Here is a 26,393-nt window from a genome sequence, read left to right as displayed (position 1 = left end):
ATAATCTGGGTTTTTCTTCACTATGCAAATATCTCCCACCTAAAGTGTGCAGGAGAAAATTGCATGTAAAATCATTGTGTCAATGCTATTTCCAGTAAATGTAGAAATAAATGAACAAATTCAGTAACTTATACTCCTGCCTAAATATGAACCTAGATTGCATTAAATCTAATAATCTTTTCCAGAGACTATCTGGTTACTTTTAACAGAATTTACTCGTCTACTGTACCTTAAGCCATCCACTTGATGTAATTGTTCTTCTGTCAACAAGTCATATTTTAATATTATTTCCTACTGGGCTACAATAAATGAGAGTCACATCCTATGTACAATTATATGGCTTAACAGATTTATTTCTCTTGGGAGAGATATTAGCAAGTGATTGTAGTTAAGTGCAGTCTAGTATCTAGGAAATTAATATACAAAGTGAGTTGCTCAATATTTTGACTAAAATAAATAGTCAGACCATGCTTATAGGATTTCCTTGATCTCTGAGCTTACAATTATGGAGACCATTTCTTATTCAATTTTGTTACGTTACTTCCAAACATATTAAATAATTAATGATTATTAAAAATGTATATAAGGCATTTAGGTCAGTGAGATTTAATTTCTAAATAAAGCAGTATTTTAATTATTTTAATATTAACCTGAATGTATTTATGGATAATAAATTCTAGGAATAGGAATGTTGATCATCATAAACATGCATGACTAATTTTCAAGTATGTCACTGAGTGAACTGTCCACCAAGCAAGTTTAAGGATTTGTTCTGGACATGTAGAAACTTGCATTTTTAAAAGGAATTCTTTTTTGTTGTTGTTGTTGCTGCAGTTTTTGGCCGGGGCTGGGTTTGAACCTGTCACCTCCAGCATACGGGGCCGGCGCATACTCCTCTGAGCCACAGGTGCTGCCCATAAAAGAAATTCTTAATGCAAATTTATTTATTTAAATAAATATGTGCAAAGCACCTATGTGCAAAGCAGAAGGTGATTTTAAAATTCAGAGCCATATTTCCTTTCTCTTAGAAGTTGATAGTCTAGTAGGAGGTATGAGACACTTAATCTAATAATTATAATAAAAGTTTATTATTGATTCAATAATAAAGTAGAAGTTAAAAAAGGCAGAGGCAGCTTGGTTTGGTAATGAGGAAGTAGTTCAAGGAGGTGGTGCCGTTGGAGCTAGGCTAGGTGAGAGGCTTTCTTGCAGCCATGGCTGTAAGGGCAGGTGTTTCGCTTAGAGGAAGATGTGAGAAGAAGTGCAGTCATTTGACCATTTCCACACAAAAAGTGGTGTAGTTTGGTCATAAAGTGTAAGTAGGACATAACTCTGAGATTTGTTGACAAACAATAATGGCCTCTGCCAGGAAGGTTTCTGTGGCAATGCAGAGGAAAGTCACAGCGTGCAGTATTTACATTACAAGACAGATTACAGGAATGGCTGCTATCTGCTAATCTAGTGATCTGCTTGTCCATGTGTTAAAAAATAAACACAAGGTCAAATAACACATATATGTGTGTATTTTAACTTTTTGATGACTTCACTTTAATAGTACTATGACCCTTGATTTTCCCAACAAAAACTTCTTAGCTGACAATTGACTACAAAGAGAAAAATTTCAAGTCTTTTTTTAAATGATCTACTTATATATGTTCCTGGATGGGAAACGAAAAAGCATAAAACTATTTTTAGGGTAATATATCGTCAAAACCTTTCTTTCATGTAACTGTGATTGTATTTGACTATTGATTTTTAGGGAGATGAATAATGAGAGTTTGTCTAAGAAAAAGTGTCCACACATTGAAGTCACTTCTAATCATTTGGATTTTGTAAATGAACATAGTTATTATATATACCCCACTACTACTTCATTGACAACATCAACATAAAGATATAGGAAATAACCCTGTATTTTCATACGCCATGTACCATAAATACATACACAATGTTATGCTGTACATTATTTCATTTGATTTCATAACTTGCTTCTCATTGCTTTCACCAAAGCAGATCATCATTTTATTTGGCTATGTTATTTTTCTCATGTAACTAATGTAGTGTATTATCTTTGCCAAATAAGAATGCTTCGAATTGAATCAACCACCCATGAAAAAAATTATTCAGAAAGCATGATATGCTATAGATTTGCCTCAACCCACAGTCACCACATGAGAAAATAGTAGTAATTGTTTTTCTCTAAGTTTGGATGATCCAATTGGCCTTTATATTCATTAAAAGTGGAGAAGATGATGTCATCTTGAAAGAGATCACAAACGTTTTGAAAACAATCCATGGTGAGGTATGGTTGGAACTATAACATTTGTTGCTAAACCTTATATTGTTAACTCTAAAACAGAGTTGTTTTCCCCCCCACCTCCATAAGAACTGGGCACATAAACATTGGCAGAAGAAACTTACTTTAGACAACAGTTCACATATTTTACTTATATATTTAAGTTAATTTAGGTCTGAAACATTCAAAAAAATACCACCATAGTGTTGTTTTTTCCACAGAGAAAAAAGAAATAAATTATTAGCAGGTCTTCTACCTTATGAATAATTTAGATATATCAGGGCCTCCTGTTAATTGTCATATTTTAAAAATAATTTTTCAGATACATTATGTTGACAAGAACCAGCAATTTCATTTTAAATTCTTAGTTATGTAAGAAGTATATAACCAAGTCCATAAATTATTGATGATTTTTTAATCTTGAATACTGTGACCTATAATAAGATATCAGAACAAATGTTCACATGACTTTGATTACTGATAATAAGTAGAAATGACTAAAGTGGAAATTTAATTTGTATTATATATATTTTTGAAAGCTATATATCACCTTCTGGCTAATCATGTAAAATGAGTTGTTCAAATTCTATTTACAAAAATAAATATTGCTATTTAAACTTAAGAAATGCATAAAAATTGAACATTACACTTTAAAATCATCCCAGCATTGTCCACCAGCATGCTCGGATCTCTAAATTTGAGGATCATGCTTTCTGTACAAATAAACTGTTTTTCCCCAGAGCAGCAATTTCAGGTTGTTAACATACTGCCACTGCATTAAAAATCGTCCTCTATTACAACTGGTTATATATATAGTTACTGGGTAATTACGTTATAGGCATGGAGCAATTGTTTGTGGCATCCTTTCCCTTCTAGTGCTAACACTACTTTAGTGTGATCATCAGAGCCACCGACTGATTGTGGAAACATACACTCTGTCTTAAATGCTAAAAGTCATAGACATACAAAGACAGACACACAATTTAAACTAGCTATTTAAGAGACTAGAGGTAAAGCACACCGAAAATAAAAGTTACCACTAAATTCTTTGGCTATTTCACATATGGAAACATTTTAATTGTATATAGTATTTTTAAATATTGGATAGAGTATAACAGTCTAGATATAAAATTTTTAAATGATAAATTTCCAAAATCACTAAATGGTAAGTGGTTAGATACTTCTTATTCACCTGGAGAAACGTGATGTAGGCAGTGCACACTGTCTATGTAAATGAATGAAATGGAAGGGTGTTGGCAGTGATTGAAAACAGGGACGGGTTTTACAAGATCGAACATTTTATGAAAATTTCCAGTTCCTGCTTTGAATGTTGTCTAACAAAAATAAGTGCACACTTAAATTTCTAGATTTTTTTCACAGTGTTGTTTCTGGGAGAATATCTGGAAAGAATTTCTAACAAGTCAATTTGTCAGGTGCCATAGTTTAATTTTGATGAGGGAATTTGCCAGGACAGACAGAAAGGTGCCAGTCTCTTCTCCTTAATGCAAGACAGGAGTGGGTAGAATTTGTGCTTACAAAATACACTGCTTAATTGCACAAAGTAAGTTGCAATATTTTAGCATAAGTTTATTTAACAATTGATGGCAGAAAGATAAACAGCTGGTGAATATTGTTTGCTTTCAGATTTTTGTCATCAGTTCTGGTAATATGTCTGCACTATCATTAGAACACATTTTATTCAATCATCTTTTTCATATATAAAAGACCTGGTCTTAAGGGCTCCATAATTTTCTTGATGTAAGAGAAAGCACTACAATTTCTTGCTCCTCAGATATTCCCTTCCCCTACTTAACTTCTATGATTCCAAACCAACGATTGTCCCATTCATTAGGGTTTGTTTTTCTTAAAATTGTAGTAACAGTTCAATAAGCACAGAACTATTGCAGAATTCTAAGCACATGAATTTTTAAAATATGTTGCATAAAAGCTATTCTTTTGTTCAAATTATTATTTTTTCCTCTTACCATCTGCCTCTGAGGTGCGCCCAGATACTTTGCCTTTCTTAAGAGGTGTTCTGTCAAAAGATTACATAATGGAAAACTGGAGTCCTTCTACTACATAAATATAAACTTAAAAGAGTAAACATCTTATATATGGTCAGAACAATGCTGAGGGATTATTTAGGGTGGGGCAGGAAAGAAGAGGAATAACCAAAGCCACCTTTTACATGACCTTTTGAAGACAACCAAGAACAACCTCATTTTTGGATGAGAAAAAGAATCCATTGAGTAGTTGTACCTTAGAATCTTGTTTAGATTATAGAGTTCAGTAATCTAGGAGCAAGAACGGTGCTGACAAACTCCTGGGGGTGATTACTATTCAGCAAAGAAGCAGATGCTACCAAGTCAGGACTCTGAAAAAATGACCGTGAACACTGTGGTTGTATTTTTTCTTATGTATTACTTCCAAATATTGTCAAAAGAGTACACTATTTCCGTTAATCGGGTTGATTTAAAACGTGTCATTTCATTGACTGTTGTTATTGTTTCTTGAAACCTAGTTCATTTTTATAGGTTTTCTGACTTGAGTTTATAGATATCCCAAGATCCAGCCTAGCCAATTCAGAACTGTGAATTTAATCAATAACTTCTAGGTATGTGTAGGAACATATTGCATGAGACAGTGATGTGATTTGTGAGAAATGTCTACACCCAAGCTTTCATATACCTTTATTCTGTCTTCAGAATTTGGAATGATGGGAGATCATACAATTAAAAGTCAGCGACCTCGATCTGTTCATGAAAAAAGGGTCCCTCAGGAACAAGCTGACGCTGCTAAATTTATGGCACAAACTGGTAATACGTTAGTTACATTTTTCTATTTATTGTTGTTAATTTAATGAAACCACTGCATGTTTTCATAATCTTTTGCTGCACATTTGTCAGTTTTTGGAGCTGATATTTTTTTGAGCCATTTTTTTTTTTTTGTCACCAGTTAAAGTCCATAAATAAAGTAGCTGTGTATTGAAAAGTGCACAAAAAGTGTGTAAGGGTTATTTTGCTTGTACTATGAGACATTACGGATTTGTGTATTCTTATTTATGGTTAACTACTTGATCTGTATCATTAAACTTTTGAAACAGACAACAAAGTTATTTCTTTAAAAATTAATGGCATAGGCCTTTTAAGAATTAGATTTTTAAACAGGACTTTAGATGTAGATTAATCGAATATTTTTGTGTCACACTACTTGTCAATATTAATTGATTGCTAAAATGTACCAAAACAGACACGTTTTTAGAATTGAATAATATATATTTGAAAAGAAAGTTTTGTTGCATAAACCAAATAGCAAAACCTTGAGAGTGTTCAGTAAGTTGTAAAATATTGCCCATTTAAATGACTTTCTGGTTAATAAAATGTTTAGTTCTCAATTAATTAAATTACTTTAAAAGCCTCTCTCCATGTATATATTTATGCATGTATACCTATGTGTATATCTATCTCTCTATGTATTTTTTAAAATTAGAGATGGGATCTTGTTCTGTTGCCCAGGCTGGAGTATAGAAGTGTGATCATAGCTCACTGCAGCCTCTGTGTCCTGGGCTCCAGAATTATTCCCACCTAAGCCTCCCACGTAGTTAGGACTACAGACGGGTTCCACCATGCCTGGCTGTGTGCTCAAAGAATTTGAACAAAGAATTAGATTTATATTTTGGCTCTTCATAATAAATGGCTTATAATTCCATCTGGGTACCTCGTATGTGGCACATGCTTTGATGAAAAAGTGTTTAAATTGTTTTTTTATGAAAATTTTCAGCTGTTGCCTTCATTTCGTGAAATTTGAAACTAACAGTTTTATCTCTGTCTTTCTGAAGTTTTATATATTCCAATCTGTCTTACTGTTAATATAGAAGTTTCAAATCCATGATCAGCTCACTAACATAACATTCAATGTGATTTTGATAAAATTCCATCAAAGTCTGGGTCTTTCCTTCAGTTCACGTGTTCTCAGCCCAATATTCATTAAGAGCACCGTTTCAGAGTCTGCACCATAGAATGCAAATATTGTTAATGAGTTGTGCTCTTGATACAGAGTAAGGGGTAGATTTTAATACATTAGTTGTATGTAGGTCAAATTCTCAGAGCATAAGTATCTAGAATAAATTCTATAGGGAGATATTTTTAGGTTTTTTTTAGATATATGCTGCAGTCAAGTCCAGAAGTGAAGAAATATTGCTTATCTGGATTATTTTTGTACACCTTCATTTAAAAATAGGTGATCTATAGTTCTACTATTAGCCTGAATGAGTTGAAAAAAGCATTACCAGGGTCAGGCAAATTTCCAAATTCTTAAGAATATTTTTCTCAAGAAAAGAGCAGAAAGTCTCAACCACTGAGCAGAGATTGGAGGATGCTTGACATTAATAGAGGCACACAGCATGGGCTGACTACTCAGCCTCCCGGGCACCATTACTTGTAGAATTTGCAAGATTAGAGAAGCTGTCCTTCTCTTGAGCAAAAGAAATGGCAGCCATTGGTTTACTGATGTTCCTAAAAATTGGAGTCATGGGAAGGCAAATGGAGAAGTGTAGTTTTAAATTTCCATTAATATGTAAAATTAGTTTATGCATAAATATGCAATTTAGCCAAAGTTTTTGTCGAGATTTAATTTTTTTATTTGCTTGTGAAGTATATTAAGAAAATGAACAATTTTAAGGCAAAATCTTTTTTTGAAAATTCAAATCTCCAGAACATTGTGCATTCTTAGTAAGAATTGCTAAATTATGTTTTAGTATTTACTCATACTTTCACAGAAATTGTTTTGTCTCTAACGTATAGTAGCATGTGAGTTGGCAAAATAGATTAGACATTTATGGAATAAATCCATGAAGAGCTTTAAAACTATTTCCTCATATTGTAACAATAACTCAGAAGAGGCAGTGGACTTTAAAATTAAAGTTCTGAAAATATTGATTGGATGCTTAAACTGATATTTATTATTTTATTTCAAACAAAAGTAGTATAGGCAAATATAAGTGCATATATAATACTTAAAATTATATTATTGCAATACTGATATAAAACAGGAAAGCTGCACTATTTTAAATAATCTTTAAAATGTATAATTTGTTAGTAGACAATTATAAAGCAAAAATGAGAGTTTTTTTCTTAAACGTTTTCCTAGATTATACTTTCTTTACAGGGTAAGCTAGTCTGAAAAATGCAGGTAAGTGCTTTATAATGAAAGTTTACAAAAATTAAGTTTTGTTTATAAAATTTCTCTATTTGCCTTTCATACAAGGAGTATTACATATAAACAATTATAAAAGTTTGATATCAGTAATTTGAGAGCAAAGAATGAAAAAGGGCAAATCAGATAATAAAATGCAATGTATTTTTTACATTTATCATGGGCTTAAGGGCAAAAGCTGTCACACATTATGATTTAAGAATTCTCAAAATAAGTAACTTATTCTCTTTAATCAATATGATCAGTAAATAATGTAATTAAACACAATTTTTATAGAATAATAAAGTAGATCTTTTAAAAAAGAATTGCCTTTAATAAATGAGTGTTACTTTATTAAAATAACTTGATTATTTTGGTCAATCCAATAAAAGAGATATGCCAGTTTCAATATAGATGATGCTTTATTAGCCTAAGACAAAATTTGTATTTATATTTATTTATAAGGGAAATGAAATAAAGTGATACAGACATCTAAATTAAGTGTGAAGATGATAGCTTAAAACATTTTGATTGTACTTACCAATGTATTTGATCATAGTCATCAAATGAATTTATAAACATAATTAGAAGAGTCATCTTTTATTACACTGAGGAAAACCCCCACATTAGGACTATGTAGCATGTTATCTAAAAGAGAAATATAAAATTCAAATTGCATTTCTAATTTCATGATTCTAACATACTAGCAAAATGTTACATTAATATTTCTTCATAATTTAAAAAGCACTCCTCACGTTATCTTTCTCAATCCATATCAATAGATTTTGAGGACAAATTAGATTTCACTTATTTTATTGTAGAGATTCAAAGAAGTAAAGTGACAGCTTTCTATCAAACACAGGACTTCCTGAATTTAATTGCAGTGTTTTTCCTTGTTCCTTTTGTGTTTTTTGCCAAGCTAAAGAAGTGCCTACGTGTTCAGGTACCAGTTTAGTTTGTGCTCTCTCTACATGTAGATATGTAGATATAAGTAGAGAAATGGGTAGATAGATAGTTTTAGATAAGTAGATAGATAGGTAGATATAGATTTAAAATCATATTTTTTTCTTATACTCTATTATCCTGATGCCACTGAGTATTTTTTAATATCCTTCTTCTAAAGTATATTAGCTATTTCTCACGATGGCCTGGTGTGCTCTGATAAAATGGTCTCGCACCTTTATGAGGAAGCAGCAGCATAGATGGAAGAAGTATTTGGTGGAAATATCGTTGGAAATTGTAGCATTTTAGTTATCAAAGATCATTTTAGTAGGAAAGCCACTATTTTAGTGACAAAATTTGATTCAAAATTTGAAAGCTAGTATATGTCTTATTTATTTTTGATCAATAAAATATACCATCATTTGAGGAAGAGGGAAGAAGGCCAAGTCTGAGTGTCCATTATTAAATTCTCACGATCTAGACAGCCCCACGACAGGATCAGACACTCTGAGGCAACCCAGATGTTCAAATATTTGCACAAAAGTACTTTAAAAGTAGTTCTTTGTCCCAGCCCATTATTCATTTTAGCTGGATTATTTTTCCCCCTGACATTATAGCAATGGAGGGGAGAAGAGAGGGATGCTTTGTGGCAAAATAGAACTAATTTTATTCATAACCTTTATCATTTCACTTACAGAATTTGCATTGTTCATGATTTTCTGGCTTTTAACCAATAACATATAACCACAATATTTATATTTCACTTAATCTCATGACAAACAGGTTGGAATATCATTTTAAAAATTGCCTTATATTTTCCCTAACTTTAAGCTTAAAATTTTCATTGCTAAATATACATGTGCATATATACATATATGTATGGATATTTTTTTAACCATTCTCCTATTATTATGTTTATAGAATAATGATTTTCAATCTCGATAGAGTATCTTTAATGTAAAGGAACTAATTATTGAGGCATGGCTTTAAATATTTTTCAAATAGTTATCCAAGGATGTTTTTAGGCAATTAGTTATATACAATTTGTGAAAGCAAAATAATTCTGAAGTAATCAAGGGCAATCCATATAGTCCTTTTAAGACAAACACTTATCACAACACTGAAAGCAGTCCTATTTAATATAACATAGTCTGTCATCCTACCCTGTTTCCCTGAAAATAAGACAGTGTCTTATTTTAAGGTGTGCTCCTAAAGATGTGCTAGGTCATATTTTCAGGGGATATCTTATCTTTCCTGTAAGTAGTTCTTATTTTCGGAGGATGTCTTATTTTGGGGGAAACAGGGTAGATACCATTCTGTGCCCTTATGGTATACATTCGTTATAAATAAATACATTATCATTTACGCCTTTGGGGGCACAGTGTGGACGAATATATGAGCAAATGCTCTATAGAGGTGCTACTTTGAGTAATGTGGTTGGTGGACCAATGCTTGTTTATGAACTGGTTATTGTGGTCCCTCAAGGAGAGAAACAATTTACACCAGAATATAGAATCAACTGCTTCATCAAACAGAAGTTGTACTTTAGTTGTTTTTTTTTTTGGAGAACTAACTTCTCACTGAGAAAAGATCTGTGTATTTAGTTACATTCAGGCCCAAACTCCTCTGTCCTTGAGTAACCAGTTTGTGGACCAGACACTTTCAGGAGCACTGCAAATAATTTCTAAGTTATTTACTAACTCCCCCCACAAAAGATAGATAAGTTTGCAGTCACCCATCCACCAAATGATTGGACGAAACGTTAATCTGTAGATTCACAACATCATGTCTTTTTGAACCTCTTGAAAGAAAGCCTGCAAACTATCTTATCTATTCAAATGCAAATTCTAATCAGAACCTATAAAATACAGTTAAATTTCTCTTTGAGCTATCTAATTAGTCATACACGGTTTCAGGAACACTTAAGTGCAAACATTTCCAGCAACTACATGATTAATGTAAATGGTTACTCTAACAGGTAAATGACCCAGTTTGAATTTGGAAAAAAGCATCTGCAAATTTTCAAACAATTTTTGAAATTGATCCTGAACATGATGCCAGACCAGAATTAGAAGCCTATGGCAATGATCTTAGAAATACTTGACTCTTAGAGTCCTTGGGACAGATAATAATAAAAATAAGAGATAGATAGTTAAAAATAAGAGCCAGTATAATGCTAACTCCAAGAAAATTAATGAATTCAGATATCCATTGGCTTTTTTGAGCCCTATTTTGAGTAAATTTTAGTCCAGATTAAATTAATAGAAGTTATAGACGAATTTTCATTCATTTCACATAAAAATCACTACTCTAAAACATAGGTAAAATTGGGGGCAGAAGGATTTTAATAAATTACCACAAAATAAATAGCTGTCATAGGATGAAATAATAGGGATTGTACTAGAATAAATTATAAATAAGTGTCAGTGCTCAGCACAATAAAAATTGGATGTGTCCAAACTCCAAGGCTCTATCTCATCTAGCGTTAGAAAGGGTGTTATGCAATAAAGGACCAGGGAAGGACATGTCGATGTATTTCTGTTCTCCAGAGCCAAAGAGTAAACTTAGAAATACATTTTGCTTCCTTTCCCATCAAAGTACAAAGTCTTAGACTGGCTTGAAGAGAATCACTTCAGCAATTACTCATGTCGAACAATGCTGACTACTACTGTCTAGCAGTATTGTGTTGCAGTATTGTATAGTAGTAGTATTCCTTCAGAGTGCCCTGCATGCAGTGGACTTTGCAAGAAGTTATAGCCGACCCGGTCTTTGCACCAGCATTATATGCATTCCTCTTTAAATTTCTTTTTCTCTGAAGTGTTTTCTTGAACCTTTCGATGTATTGTCATATTTTTTACATTTAAGTTTTTCTTGCATGTCATAATGTTGGTTTGTATAATGCTCACTAGACGAATATTGAAGACGGTATTCATGTTTATTTGTTGTCTTGCACACAGGTGAATCTGGTGTGGAGGAGTGGTCCCAGTGGAGCACATGCTCAGTTACTTGTGGTCAAGGGTCGCAGGTGCGAACCAGAACTTGTGTATCACCTTACGGGACCCACTGCAGCGGCCCATTAAGAGAATCAAGGGTTTGCAATAACACTGCCCTCTGTCCAGGTAGTGTTAGCAGCAACTACAACTGTGGATGTTATTGAATTGTGTCATGCTACGCATTTGGAACGATTTGTTATTTTCATATGAACTTGGTATAGCCATTTTAATTAGAGTGGATAAGTGTCATTCTTACTCAGCTGTGATATTTTATCATGTACAGGATTATTTCTGCTTTCAGAGCAGTCAAAAAATAATATAAGTGACTCCCCTACCCTATGCATAGCGAATATTAGCTTCAAATTTCTGTATCTGCTTCTAATAGTATTTAAGGTTCAAATATTTTTCTGTATTGTAGAAAGTAAAACTATCCAGTTAATTTTGAGGACAAATGTAGTTTGCCAGCATACTAGAAATAGGATGTGCATCCATTGTTTAAGGCACTGGTTGACATAGTCCATCAGGCACTCAGCCTTTTTCCTACCACATATTTGATCCTATCAGGGAAAACAGTGTCCCTGACAAAATAACTTCCTGCTATTTTATTTTGTTCATGTAACTTGCTTCATAGAGCCATCCACTGCTTTGCAAACAAAGCCATAAAGGAGAGAAGAGAGAGGCAAAGAGAAAGTGATCGGTCATGTTAAAAGGACCATAACATCATAGCATGCTTAGTTAGGGGCAGATTTTCCAAGTTACATCAAAATTTTGTTGTTCAAGTGAAGCACATATGTATATTATACACGTTTCTTCTTCTCAGACCACTGGCTTTTATATAAAACTAAATATGAATAGGAACTCGGGCTTTCTTTCAAGAGGTTCAAAAAGACAATAATGTTGTGAATCTCTGGATTTACATTTTGTCCAATCATTTGCTGTATGGGTGACTGCAAACTTATTGACTACCACAGGTGACTCTGAAGTTGCCTTTGTAGCATTTCCAGCGGCCTCAAAAAAGGGGTAGGTATAAAGAAGGGGACAGACACCGTAGCAGCCTTCCATCTGCTAACTTGGGCTTAGAAGTTTCTGGTGAGATCCATTTCTAGAGATGGCTAATTCTGCAGTTGCTAAAAGCAAGAGGAGAGAGTGGGTAGCATGGGGTAAGGGCAAGAACTATCTCAATTTTTCAGCAGAATAGGCCAGGTTGATCCATTAAAAGACAGTCTGGAGGAGTTGTCGTCAGTGAGTATAGAGTTTCAAATTTTCAAGATGAAAAAGTTTTAAGGATCTGTTTCACAACAATATGAATATACTTAACACTACAGAGTTGTGCACTAAAAATGGTTTAGATGGTAAATTTTACATGATGTGGTTTTTCTCATAATAAAAAAAGATAGTCTAGGAAATAGAAGGAAGTGGTGGGCAGAAGGTGGAGGAGGAATGATGTAACGAGGTGGGAAATTCCTTTATAACACAATTGAAAGGTACTGAAGCAGTGAGATGAAGGTAAAATTAAAAGCTAAGCGGAGCAGAAAGCTGAAGACTGTGAGAAAGGAAAGACAGATTAACAGGAGATGAGCAGTGAGAGCCAGTGAAAAAGTGAAAAATCAATGATGGCCAGTGGGAATTAGACTAGACAAGAAAAAACATGGAATGAAAAATACAAGATTCAAAGGAAAAAAATGCTTAAGGAGGTCATGGAGAGGGAAGACAATAAAAAAAGGATGGTAAAAATAGGGTTCATAGAATCTAGGCACCTGGGGTAAGAGAAGACAGAAGAAAGTAAGGAAGGAGCTAAGGATTTTATTTATTTTTTTAATTGACAGCATTATATATTTTCATCTTGTACAGCATGATGTATTGAGGTACATGTACACATGTGTATACATATAGTCAAATGGCTCAATCTAGCTAGTTAACAAATCCATTACCTTATACACAGCAGAGTTATCATTTCTGTGGTGAGAACACTTAATGTCCACTCTGTTTACATTTTTCAATAATATACCTATCATTTTACAGTCACCATACTGTACAATAGATCTCTTGAAATTGTAGCTGTAATTATGTATCATTTGACCAACATATTTTAGAAATGACATCTTCTGACCACAAGGACAAATGCTTGTGGATTTTCATTTGGGTGGGGGTATAGAGGGTTTCCTGGGAGAATATTTAAAGTTGATCCGTACTTACAGTATTTACAAAAGATTTTCTGAGATCAAGTTCCCAGTCCTTGGCAATGATAAAAGTGTCAGTAGAGAATTAATCTGTACTCGATAATATACATTTATTTCATCGCAATCTATTGGAATGGTCAAGATCCTTTCAATATATAAGGATACAGTCTGATGGCAAATGGATCTCCAAATGTGAGTCTGGATCCTAAACTTCTCCACAATCTTCCACTCAGAGCCGACTTCCCAGTCACTGCTGTGTGCATTCACAGAGTTGACATATGGAAGTCACCATCATTCTGCCAGAAACTGCTGAACAAACCTCTCACTGGGCCTGGAGAACCCATGAAATGGGCAAGAGTGCTTCTCCCACACCAAACTGCCAAGCTCTTTCACTCTGATGTCTAGAAAATTGAACAATATTTCATAATTATAAAGTTTTCCTTGATTTCTTAAATATCTTAATACTTACACAAGTGCACACCAATCAATAACACCTCTTCACCTTCATACATAGAGTTTTTCATCTTTCAAAATTTGGTTACATAGTGGTGTTGATAAGAAAAATGTATATTTTAATCATTGTTCTATTTTAGTGTTGAAGTAAGAGGAAGAAAAGAATTTTGTTGCTTTCTTTTCAATTTTCCAAACATGAATAATTTTGCAACTTTATTGTTTTAAAAATCTAGAATAAGGATTCTACTAAAGGAAATAGGAGTTCTTTTAATATGGCTGTTGTATTTTTTTTATGAAATATTTTGTGTTCAATATTTTGTTTAGTTATTTTCCATGCTGGTAGTATACTTCCTTTTCAATCTAATATATTCTGAAACCAGTGACAGAAAATGAATTTTAAAAATTTAAACAGTAATTAATCAGTGTCAACATTTATCTAAAGTAATAAAGTCTCAAGAGGAAAATTAGCTTCAGAAATCAGTAACTGATCTGTCACCCTGTGGCCACCCAAATATATTTGGCATTTAACTAATGAAATTAACACAAGAGAAACCCAAATTAAATATAAAAGTCACTTTTCACAAAATATGTAGAATGATAGAATTAGAACTTGTATTTATTTGCACTCCAAAAGTCAATAGTGTTATAAATTACTTTACTCACACACATCCTTTAAATTTCAAAAGAAGCATTTTCTTAATTAAATTGAATAATATGTTTCTTGTACCACAAAGCAAATCTTTTGTTTTGACTTTATATTTTCTTCAGGAACTGTTAGTACTCAGAATAGAAAACAATGGACATAAACAGAAAGTCAATTGAGCAAAGTAGAGAATTCTATTGAGTTGTATATTTGCTGTCCCGGTTAAATTACAGTTTTCCCATCTATCCAGGGTTTCTCAGCTATCCAGGGAATGCAATAAATCTTAATTGTGGGGGGCATGTCAGGTACATTTTTTGAATGTTTAGCAGCACTGATGTCTACCCATTCCATACCAATAGCTCCCCTCTCTCCTCAAGTTGTGACAAAAAAAAAAAAAAAAAAAAGAATTTTCCAACATTGCCAAATGGCGGGGTCAACATTATTCCTGCTTGAGAATGACTGTTGTAATCTTTATGTGTTCTAATCCTATAGAAGTTTATGTAGAAAAAGGAATACTTTTGGATTTTTTTGTAAATGTCACAGTTGTCATATCCATTTACATCTCAAGAAAAAAAAGAAACCTGTCCCTTAAAAGAGATATTTTATATACAGCCCAGTCTAAATTATAAGAGAATTTATATGTTTATTTCAAAATCTAATGTTAATATATTCTGTGTATTTTATATCCTTCATTTCCTTTCCAGTTAGCACAAAAAATATACATATGTATAGCTAGGAAGAAAATAATTTAGGTGGTCGAGGCAGATTTGTATTTATTGGTTTTATTAGGATCTTTTTAAATGAACTAGATCATTATAGATTTTCAGATTTTACTGCAAAATAAAAAATAACAGTTTTCCATTCAAATAAAAATGTCTAATCTTTAACATTAATCTTACAAATAGCATCTATAAACATAAAAAGGTATGTGTTATAATTTCCTACTAATTCAGTAGTATCTAAAATAGCATTGTTAATGATTTGTATTCTTTTCAAATGAATAAAAACATTTTATCTTTTTAAAAATGATCCAGATAAGTCATGACATTTTATCATGTAACCATGAAAACTGTTAAAAAGAATTAAGTAGCATTAATTTTCTGAGGATTCCAGTTTCATAGTTTAAGCCATCAAGGTTAATCAACATATTTTGTAATTTATGAAGAAAAATCTGCCAATTTAACAACTTCCTTTTTCCTGAAATTGTGCAAAGCATGTACAGTGTTATAATTTGATAGAAGAGAAAAGGAACAGAAGCAGCAATATGAATACCATATAGCATCATTAACACTTTATATAGAAATACGGAAAATCTGTTTTTAAATGGAGTAATTTTGGTAATTGGAAATAAATGCAAAAAAATTATAAACATATCCATTTATATAACAAAATATATTCATGTAAATTACGTTTTAAATTTCCCAATATAATTATATATGTATATATTATAATAGTCTTCTTAGCACTAAACACGGACTTTTTGTTCATATATTAATGGATTCTAATTAGCTTTGGTTTCTCAAACTTTTCATGACAAAAATGAAAACATTTTACTTTCTCTCACCCTCTTATTATTTTTCAATATATTATTTTAAAATATATATTTTCCAGAAAGCGTCACAGAATCTTAATGCCCTTTTCATTAATTATTACTCAAATTTGACTCATCTTTTCACTATTGGACCATAGTTTCACAGCCAGATGAGGCAACTTCGATACATAAATGGAAGAGAATGGGTACCTCAGAATTAAGGTGTCAAATATGTGTTTTTAAAATAATAACTTAGTTAGCATATACATGAAGAAGATTCTAGAAATACTGTATTTACTCGTATAATTCCTCTGCTGCCTTACATGGACTTCTGCTTAGTCCTACCAATGTTGAAGAGAAAATGAACATCTCCTTTTGTTATATTCTGCTATAGATTTCTCTGCCTTTATTCATCCCAGGAGTTCTGAACCTGGACCATCTAAGAGCACAGTAAACCCAGAGATTCATCATCAAGACAGGAACTTTTGAACCAAAGAGCATGCTTTTGCTGGCTTCATTTTATTTGCATTACTCACTGAATACTATTACTTACTGTCCCAAATATTAGGAATTAGGATGAGACTTGTGATTTGACAATGCAGGCAAAGGATCTAAACTGTGAAGCCTGATGGTAATTTGTAAAAGATATTACTATTTATCACAATATTATTATGAAGGATCACAATTTATGTTATTATTTATGATCTAGTTTGAATTAATTATAATGGTAGTTTTGAGAAATTGACATATCTATAGTTATGTTAGGCATAATCTTAATTAGATCATTGTTTCTGTTAGAAATTTCTATTAATTAGAAGGATTTCCCTTTGTGTCAAGTTGTAAGAGGAAGAAAAGCATCTTCTAGTTTTATGGTCATTAGAAAGAGATTTTCATATTTACCATTCATTTGGAAAAAAAGTAGGATCTTATGCAAGTCGATACAGTATTTGAATTTTTTTTTTTTAATTCAAACTCTGGTGACTTTGACCTCAAATTTTTAAAAGGAAAAAACATAGTTATATTCTAAAATGTGTTGTTAAAAACCTGTTTAAAAATATAGATTAATTTTCAGACTTTTAATTTTGTTTTCTGATGCTATAAAAGTCTTTAATCCTGAACCTTTACAAGCATTAGAAAAATTAAGTTGACCCTTAGCTTTTTAAATATAAATTCAACTCTGGAAGATCATGTCAGGTACGAGAATGTTAATTCTCTACACTATTGATTCATATTACTTTGACTTAAAAATAATTCATGACTACTTTACCATGAAGAAAAGAGGTTCATTTTTATTAAACATAACAAGAAGTAAGTCTCTAGTTTATGACATGAATAATTGTTCAAATACAGGAAAAAGCACATATTTTTCCATTATTTTGATGAATTTTTATTTATCTTTTACATTTTATAGAAAATAATCTCTATTGATCTTTTGAAATATTCTTATGTTTATCTATTTGATGAGTTTTGTTTCTTAACTATAAAGAAAAATATTTTTGACTCTACTTCTTTGCTTTTGTTGTTGAAGCTTCTTTGCTTTATTACAGTACATGGAGTTTGGGAGGAATGGTCACCCTGGAGTTTATGTTCATTTACATGTGGTCGAGGCCAAAGAACAAGAACAAGGTCGTGCACCCCTCCTCAGTATGGAGGAAGGCCGTGTGAAGGACCTGAAACCCATCACAAGCCTTGTAATATTGCTCTCTGCCCAGGTGAGCACAAACTGCATTCGGTGAACTTTGCATTTATGTACGTCATGTGTGATCTTTAGTGTTCATAGGAAATACTGAGTACAACTTTCATTGGGTTACATTGGAAAATATACCCTTTGCTTGTTTCTTGCCTAAAACTGAGTGTTTTCCTTGATTCCATCATACATAGTGGTGTGTAATGTTTCCTTGGGTGAGTATCAATCAATGCTCACATTTATTGGATTTCTATAAATGTATATATTAATGTTTTCCACTAAGATTTTTATCTGCACTTAGTTTTTCCTCCTGGGAAAATTACAAGGAGTCCTAAAGGCTAGACATGATTATTGCCTTTGTACTGAAAGTAGATAGACTTGATTTAGAGGTAGTCATCCTAATGTTATTCCTTCACACTAATTTAATTAAGGAGTTGGAATGTACCACTCGTCATGAATAAAAATGACAGATATGAATTAGAAAATCAGACTTTCTAGATCTATTGTTAGATGGATAACATGCTTAGATCATAAACGATATATAATACTTTGTGATTATGAAGACTGTATAGTCTGTTCTTAGTGTCTGTTTATGTTATCTTAATATTTTCCTTCCTTTAAAATGTTTCAATTCTATTTTATCTATCTTTGATAACTAATTTCTCCCATTATGCCAGAGAAACGTCTTCATAATCTTATTATTTGGTTTAAAAAAATACTTCCAAAGTAAATTTGAAACTCTCTTAATGAGATCACTTATATTCTGCCTTATTTCTTCTCCCTCTTTCTGTAGACACACAGGCAGATAGACACACACTTACATATTTATACCATGCCTTTTCTTCAAAGATTTGGAAAATTATATACAAATTTTGTATTTATTTTATATTTTTAAGTGCTAAATGGTTTCAATTATAGAGAATCAAATATAGTTCACTCTTACTTGTTCATATAGTGCTAAGAAACAGATAATACAAGGAAATGAAAAATAATATATAACTACATTGAATTCTTTTAATACATTCGTTTTTATACTCCTTTTGCCTAACTTTAACCCCATAAATACAAAAATTAAAATGGCACTGATCAGTTAAAGTGCTGTGAACCAAGTTTCTCATTTAGTCCATACCTTCCGTGAACTTTTCTAGAGGTAAAATACTAGAATGTCAGTAGATAGGAAACCATATTGTTATGATTCAGATGTCAAAACTCATTTTCCTAAATTGATGTAGTCATGGGGGCTTTCTCAATCGAATAGTAAACATATGTGTTTCCAAGCAAGTTGGTTTTAAATGTTATTATACTATCATTATAATTTAAGAGTAACAAAATTAAATGGGTAGAGCTTTTGTTTTTTGACTATGTTTATATTATTTGCAAATCTGGCTACCTCTCCTCCCTTCATAAGTGAGTATTATGGGACCAACCTTGAGTACTTAAACATCTTGTGTCATTTCTGAATCCTGTTATTTCTTTTCTTTAATTTAGTTGCATCAGATACGATGTAAAATTGGGATTCATATTGTATCCCAATTCACTTACTATTTGAAAGGGAACTCTAATAACTATGATTTTAAAATGATTTCATATACTTCTCTAAATTTGATCATTATGATAAAATATGAGATTGATACAATGTAAACATTTGGAATACTCCTTAGAACTCATCATCTGATAGCTAAATTCATCCATGTTCACTAAATATAAAAGCATCCTCATGTATCAGCTAGATATAAGACACTACTGAGAAGATATATAGTTCCTAATATCAAAAAATTTACAATATATTCAGAAAATTCAGACATAAAGTTGTAAAAAGTTAGCAGTTCTAAAAAAGGCTTGGAAATATTCTAATCTCAATGAAAATTGAAGGGCTCTGTGGTTTCAACAGACATTTCATCTAACCATCCTACCTGAGATTCATAAGAAATTATTGAAGGGATAAAAACTATGTGGTCTGTTTTTCCATCTTACCAAATTAAAGGGTGTTAATCAGTTGTGAAGAATGTGGATCAACATCTATAGACGTTCTCGTTGGTTACACTAGTGTATTAACCAACATAGATGATGTGGGTTGCAAACCACTATAATGAATTAGACACTATGTAAGGATGATTATATATACATTGTTCTCATCAAATAATGAAGTATTTTTTATTCATGCAGAGTTTGATATCTACATATAAATAGTCATTATCTTATCAGATGCTTTGCTTAGTCAATGTCCGGCATTACTCACTTCTTTTGAAGGATCCACATAGGAGAGAAGAAGGTTGGAAAAAGCATATATGGTATTTCCTAGTTTGAGTTATGTGTTCAAATTGGTACTCCATGCCTGAGAGCAGTGGCTGATTTTGATGAGGGAGATTGGCAGGAGGCACAGAGCAACAAAGGGGATTCATTATTATTTACTCCCTGGCTATAAACATCATGTGATCTCATTTTCTTCCTTTTTCCAACTGTACTAACAGGTAAAATACTGTGTGTGTGTGTGTGTGTGTGTGTGTGTGTGTGTTCATTTAGAAGTCTTTGTGGTCTGTTTTTCCATCTTACCAAATTCAAAGCTTCTCGTAGTTGAGCCTATGTTTTCCATTTTCTCTGGATTTTCATTGCAGTCACTAATTGAGCATTGAGTTTGTAACGCTACTAATAATTGAAATATTTGAGGACAAGGAACTTCTCTTCAATTTCCTATGTATCTCTTCATCCCACTTTGTACCTGGTAGTATCTATCCAACAGTTACTGTTGAAAAGACTTTTTCACGTACACAATCCAAATTTCTAAGTTTATCCCAAGATTTTAAAGGACATTTCCTATGTCTATTTAATTATACATTAGTGTGGTGTAGTGGAAAGACTACATCTCGGACTTTTGCAAGAGAACACAGGTGTCTAAATTTAGACTTTTACCTTTTAATGTAACTGTGTCACTCTTGTGATCCTTGGTTTCTGCATCTGTAAAAGGATACCGACTTCACAAGACGGTTAAAGAACTAGACGAGATGCTGAAAGGTAGAGAACCTGGTGAGGAGCAACGAAGAACATCTAAACATTATGAAGTTACACCTTCCAACCAGGGTCTGTCAGGCTCACACCTGTAATTGACAAAGTTGAGTTTGTGACTCTTCCCAGGGAGGAAAAACCAACACAAGGACTTATGGGGCATCTCAGTAAAAGGATGTTAGAAAAACTTATTAAGGAATTTGGGCTTGTGATAGTTGATTTGGCGGAGGATTTAAGGAAAAGAGCCTTAGTTCTGGATTGGATGCTGTTAGGAAGGAACAAAGATTGTTTTTGTATATATTAAGAAGTCAACTGGGTGAATGGAAGACTAGCTATAATTCGAAAAGAAATAACAGTCACTTATATTAGCTGAGAAAGAAGAATGGTTGGTACTTTGAGGGTTGCACTGTGAGCTTGTTCTTATCTCTGAAGTGACTTTGTCTGTATGTTTATTGTAATGGTTGAGGACCAGCAGGAGATAACACAGCCTCACCGTGAGCATGAGGCGGGCTGCTGACAGCACAGAGGTCTCGCTGTGTGCGTAGGACCAGTTCTGAACGTTTCTCACGGTGTCTCTTCTGCTAGAGTGATTTGATCACTTTAGAAACCTCTGTCCTTAAGGTTTCATTTTTTTTAATATTTAATGGGGGAAAACGGTCAAACATAATGGAATGTTTACATTTTTCTAGTAGGGCTTCTAATAAAATTATATAGATATATATCCCCAAATAAAAATTTATATTACTTTTTCCAAAATCAAACACTTCAGAGAAGATAAAAGCTTAAGTTCTTAGTTTAAAATCTCAAGTTTTGTACTAATTTCCGTTATACTCTTTTACTTTATGGTGATAATTTTATTCCTACAGTTGGTACTTGAAGACTAGAGGAGCCAATGATTTAAGTTTATTTCTCATTTTCTCCCTTTAGCCATTTCTTAATCTGATAAGTATACAGTAAAGTATAAGTAATATAAAGGACAGGGATAAATAATAATTATGTGAAAGATTAAAGACTAAAATAAATAAAAGATCTATTGGGATATCTTTTCATTTATATACTGGGTTACGTAAAAATGAATTTAATTGCATGATTCAGTGGGAAACAGAGTAGTCTAGAATTCAGAATATAGAGATTAAGGTTTGGTCCTAATACTTAATTAAGAATATTTACTTAGGCAACTTATCTTTTCTTTCCCTCAATTGTCTCATTTATAAAATGCAGCCAGTATTCATTATCCTTCCATGTCATAGGTTTGCATATGATTAATATTAGGTAGAAGTACCTTGGAAACTATACATCTTGATATAAAGGGGAGGATATTTATTATGATTTATATGAAGGTATTACTTTAACATTAAGGGGTTTTGGGAAAAAATAGGTCAAATAAACAGGATATTATGATAAATTTTCAGTACTGCATCTTTAATTGTAGACTCAAAGGGATTTGTCTCTTGGGTTTGAAGTAGGGACAAGTATTATATATAGGTTGGTGTCAGTCTGTAAGGCTGAGCAGTTTTAACACTGATCATCCTACATTTTTTAAGAAATGGCATTCCTAGGCCAGGCACTGTGGCCCATGCCTGTAATCCTAGCACTCTGGGAGGCCGGGGCTGGTGGATTGCTTGAGCTCACAAGTTCGAGACCAGCCTGAGCAAGAGTGAGAACCCCCCCAGCCCCCCGCCCGTCTCTACTAAAAAAAAAAAAAAAAAAAAATAGAAAAACTGAGGCAAGAGGATCGCTTGAGCCCAAGTGTTGAAGGTTGCTGTGAGCTGTGATGCTACAGCTCTCTACCCAGGGTGACAGCTTGAGACTCTGTCTCCAAAACAAAACAAAACAAAGAAACAGCATTCCTGTGAACTCAGGGACCCCTACAGGAGTGCTGTCAGGTTGTAGTTTTCAGATACATTACAGACACTATATACTCTTACAGACACTAAAAAGAGAGAATCAGTCCCCAATAAGACCTCAGAAACTCTATTATCTAAAGCAAGAGGCTTAAATCTTTTGTGCACCTAAAATTTTGATTCTCAGCACCTGAGAGATCTGAGCCAGAGGTCCCTCTGTCAGGTGAAGATAGTAAGTGGGAAAATGCTAGACATTTGCTGGAACTTGGGTCAAAGGTCCCTGATTGTCGTGGCATGAGGATGCTATAATTTGAAACTCAAATGCTGGCTCATTAACCTATTCTTAAATTAATTTCAATTTTATCTACTTAACTTTCTAATCTGTTGCATGGCAATTGTATTTGTTTTGTATCAGCTTAGATTTTGAACATTATTCCAATGTTCACTCAGTTCTTAGCTTGAAAGATTTTTAAAATTAATCGTGTCTGTATTAATCTTGCCTTGCTTATTCTTACTAATATTTTTCTCATTTAAACTTTAACTTGTTTACCACGTTTTTTTCTTCTTCTTAACCTTACCATAATCATTTGCTTGTGTTTTTAATTCTAATTTTTACAGATGATATTGCATTTTGATTTTTTCTCCTTTGTTGTTTATTTTAAAATGGCCAGTGGCAGACATGGATTTTTTGCTCTTCAACATATGCCCAAAGCCAGAGGTCGGACTATGGTATATTTCAGTGTTGTATCCTGAAAGAGTCTTTCCAGATCCTTGGGTAACTCCCAACTCAATGCAAATTTGAACTCTCTAACTTTGCCATCACTAACTGAAATAACTTCAAAATCAGGGCTCAGAATTTTTCTCCCTTTGATACTTCCTTATAGGAGACTTAATCAATCCACAATATTCATCCCAAAGACGGTGCCAAATGAGAATTTGAATTATTAAAATATTCAGAACCTATGGACCAGTGCATAATCTAATTTGTGGTTATTGTTATCTAAACTATTCTAAATTGTCAGCAATTATTGGTCAAACTGTGAAAATCCTCTGACAATACTTTAATTAAAATATGTCACAGAATTTAATTTGGCCCCTGTACAAAGACAATTTTTCTACTAGGTGAGCACAATTATATTTATGTGGCAGCAAGAAGTTCATATAACAAAGTAAAGCCCAGACATGTAATAATTTAATATTTTTGTCATTTTAACTCTTCTGATTCTGGACAATCTGGTTATTTATTATGCTGCTAAAGTGAAACTTTAATTGTACCCAAAGTGACATTTATGTATTAAGGGAGCACATTACACAATGATAACACAGGCTGGTCTCTCAGTGTTCCCCCAGCTTTAAAATGTACCCTTACTCTTCTGGATTTTTAGTCATCTTTGTAGAATCACTCATCAAATAATAGCTACTTGGAGCTTCTAAATTTAAAACTAATGTTAAAAAATAAAATAAACCCAACTGCTAGTGCTTATAATGGAAATGAAGACAAATTAAAAAGGCCCGAGAAAGTATTGATCTCAATGTAGCTACATACTATAAAAGATATGTATTCTGGTATAGTGTTCATTAATGCATGAATAATTAAAATGAAAAAGAGAGGAGGGGATTGAATTCCAAATAAATTTGGGGGGCAATGTTGTAAACAAAGTTCTTTAGTACAGTACTACTCCTTGAATCATGTCCAAAATGGCAATCCAAAAATCAGTGTCATAAAAATATAAATTTTGGTTTTAGGGCTGTACATGAACAGATTTGTTTGGATAATAGACTAACATGGTTCAATAAAAGGATCCACTTTTTGCCTATTTGATTAAGCAAAAGCCCCCAAACCAAACTTGATTCCCTACTTTTTATCGCCTCCCACGAACCTGCCAACTCTACATGCAGAAAGTATCACAAATACATCCACCTCTTTCTATGCCCACTGATGCCAACGCAGTTCACTCTATCATCAGTTCTGCCTAGTCTAGGGCAATAGTTCCCAGTACCCATTCCTGCCCCATCCTGTCCATTCTACACACAACAGTAAAATTCAGTTTTATAATATAAATTGTATCTTATCACTTCTCTACTTAAAAATCCCCCATACCTTTGTATCTCCCCTGCTTACATGGCGTACAGGGCCCCATAAGATCTGGCTGGTGGGTGCTGTCTGAACCCATCTTCTGCCACCTTGCCCTTTCCACGGTCCCACAAGCTCCAGCCTTCTATGTGTTCCTGAATACACAATGCTTTTTTGATCTCAAAACTTTGAATTTTTGTGGGGCATTCTGCAGATGTTCACGTTATTGGCTCTTTCTGGTGCTTCTGACTCAGCTCAGTATCATCTTTTCAGAGAGGCCTGGTTGGGCATTCCCTCTTTTCACGTGTTTCATAACACTTGGACCTGAAACACTCTTGTTTGTTTATTCACCGTTTATTTGTGTATCTGTTTCCATCACAGCCCCCCAGACTCTCTGACATGAAAGCTAAGCTTAGACATCTTTCTCAACACACTTCCACCAGGTCCTAGAGGAGCAAGGCCAGTCACAGACTAAATCCTCTCTACAGCTTTACTTCTGAGTGCATTATGAAACTCTAAGAGGGGTTCTGGAACATTTACATTTTCCCAACTTATCATGGAACTCTTTTCTGAAAGAACACCAAGATGTGAGTCATATTTCAGTAGGCACGCAGCTTTACAAAGCTTTAAGGTATTTTCACATGATAGGTTTCCAAAGACCCTGAGAGGTTCTTGTTAGGAAATTTGGAAGTCAGCCCTGCCGTGAGCAGAGGCACTGTTGTCTCCACTGCCGCCTGCTAACTGTGGGGAGGAGCCTGCATGCAGGGTTGAAGGAGAACCAGCTTCCTTCCCACAGCAGTTCCCCACTAAAGAAATAAAAAGAAAGATGGCATCCCCTCACTTCTTGGAGAACCTAGATGAGTGCCTACAAAAAAAGAAATATGGATATACCATATGATAAATGCCTATTTTTAAGTTTCTCAGCATTTATCCCTAAAAGGTAATGAATACATTATGTTTCAAAATGCTTAAATGTCCAGAACAGAACTCTTAATTTTCACTTCCCCCCAACCTCCCTGTCTTCCATCTGCTCTCATTCAGTGAAATGACACTATAATTTCCTGAGATGTTTCGGGGCTAAGGTCCCTATAAAAAAAAAATATATATATACATATATATATATATATATAATGACTTTTAAAAAATTCTAGAATATGCAACTGAAAAGAAAAAACTAAAATAATGTCTCATATTTGGCATGAAAATGAATTCTTTCATATACATGTTATGCCATCTAGTCCTTTAAATTAAATTCGTATGTCCCTCTCCTTTCTGACTTCTCAATTCTCTATTTTCTCAATGACTTGAATTTGACACACCAAAGAAATGTCAAGCTTTTCTTCTTTGTTTTTTTCTATTCAATGAGTTAGTCGAGTCACTTCTTCCCTAACAGTGGAGTTCATGTTCAGTAAAAGGATCTTTTGAATCTCACTATAAATAGAAAGGAACAAAAAATGTCCACTTGATACATCATCAATGTCATTTTTTTCCTGTAACTGACTTTATAAACATAACCATTCACATCGAAAATACGTGTTTTCTTAGTGTATTTCTTAG

General features: G+C 33.1%; 1 protein-coding gene across 2 annotated transcripts in view; it reads left to right on the top strand.

Moving 5' to 3' along the window:
* The window catches only part of ADGRB3 (adhesion G protein-coupled receptor B3), a 738,597-nt gene that overhangs the window by 285,173 nt on the left and 427,031 nt on the right, over positions 1 to 26,393 (top strand). For both annotated transcript variants that reach the window (XM_053603066.1, XM_053603067.1), the window contains exons 2-4: positions 4,999 to 5,109; positions 11,386 to 11,547; positions 17,776 to 17,940. In XM_053603066.1, coding sequence (XP_053459041.1) covers positions 4,999 to 5,109; positions 11,386 to 11,547; positions 17,776 to 17,940 — 438 coding nt within the window. The remainder of the gene's footprint in view (positions 1 to 4,998; positions 5,110 to 11,385; positions 11,548 to 17,775; positions 17,941 to 26,393) is intronic.

Source organism: Nycticebus coucang, chromosome 9 (assembly GCF_027406575.1).
Source record: "Nycticebus coucang isolate mNycCou1 chromosome 9, mNycCou1.pri, whole genome shotgun sequence".
Classification (NCBI taxonomy): domain Eukaryota; kingdom Metazoa; phylum Chordata; class Mammalia; order Primates; family Lorisidae; genus Nycticebus; species Nycticebus coucang.
The sequence above is the reverse complement of the archived record's forward strand: the minus strand, read 5'-3'. Positions and strand labels throughout refer to the sequence as shown.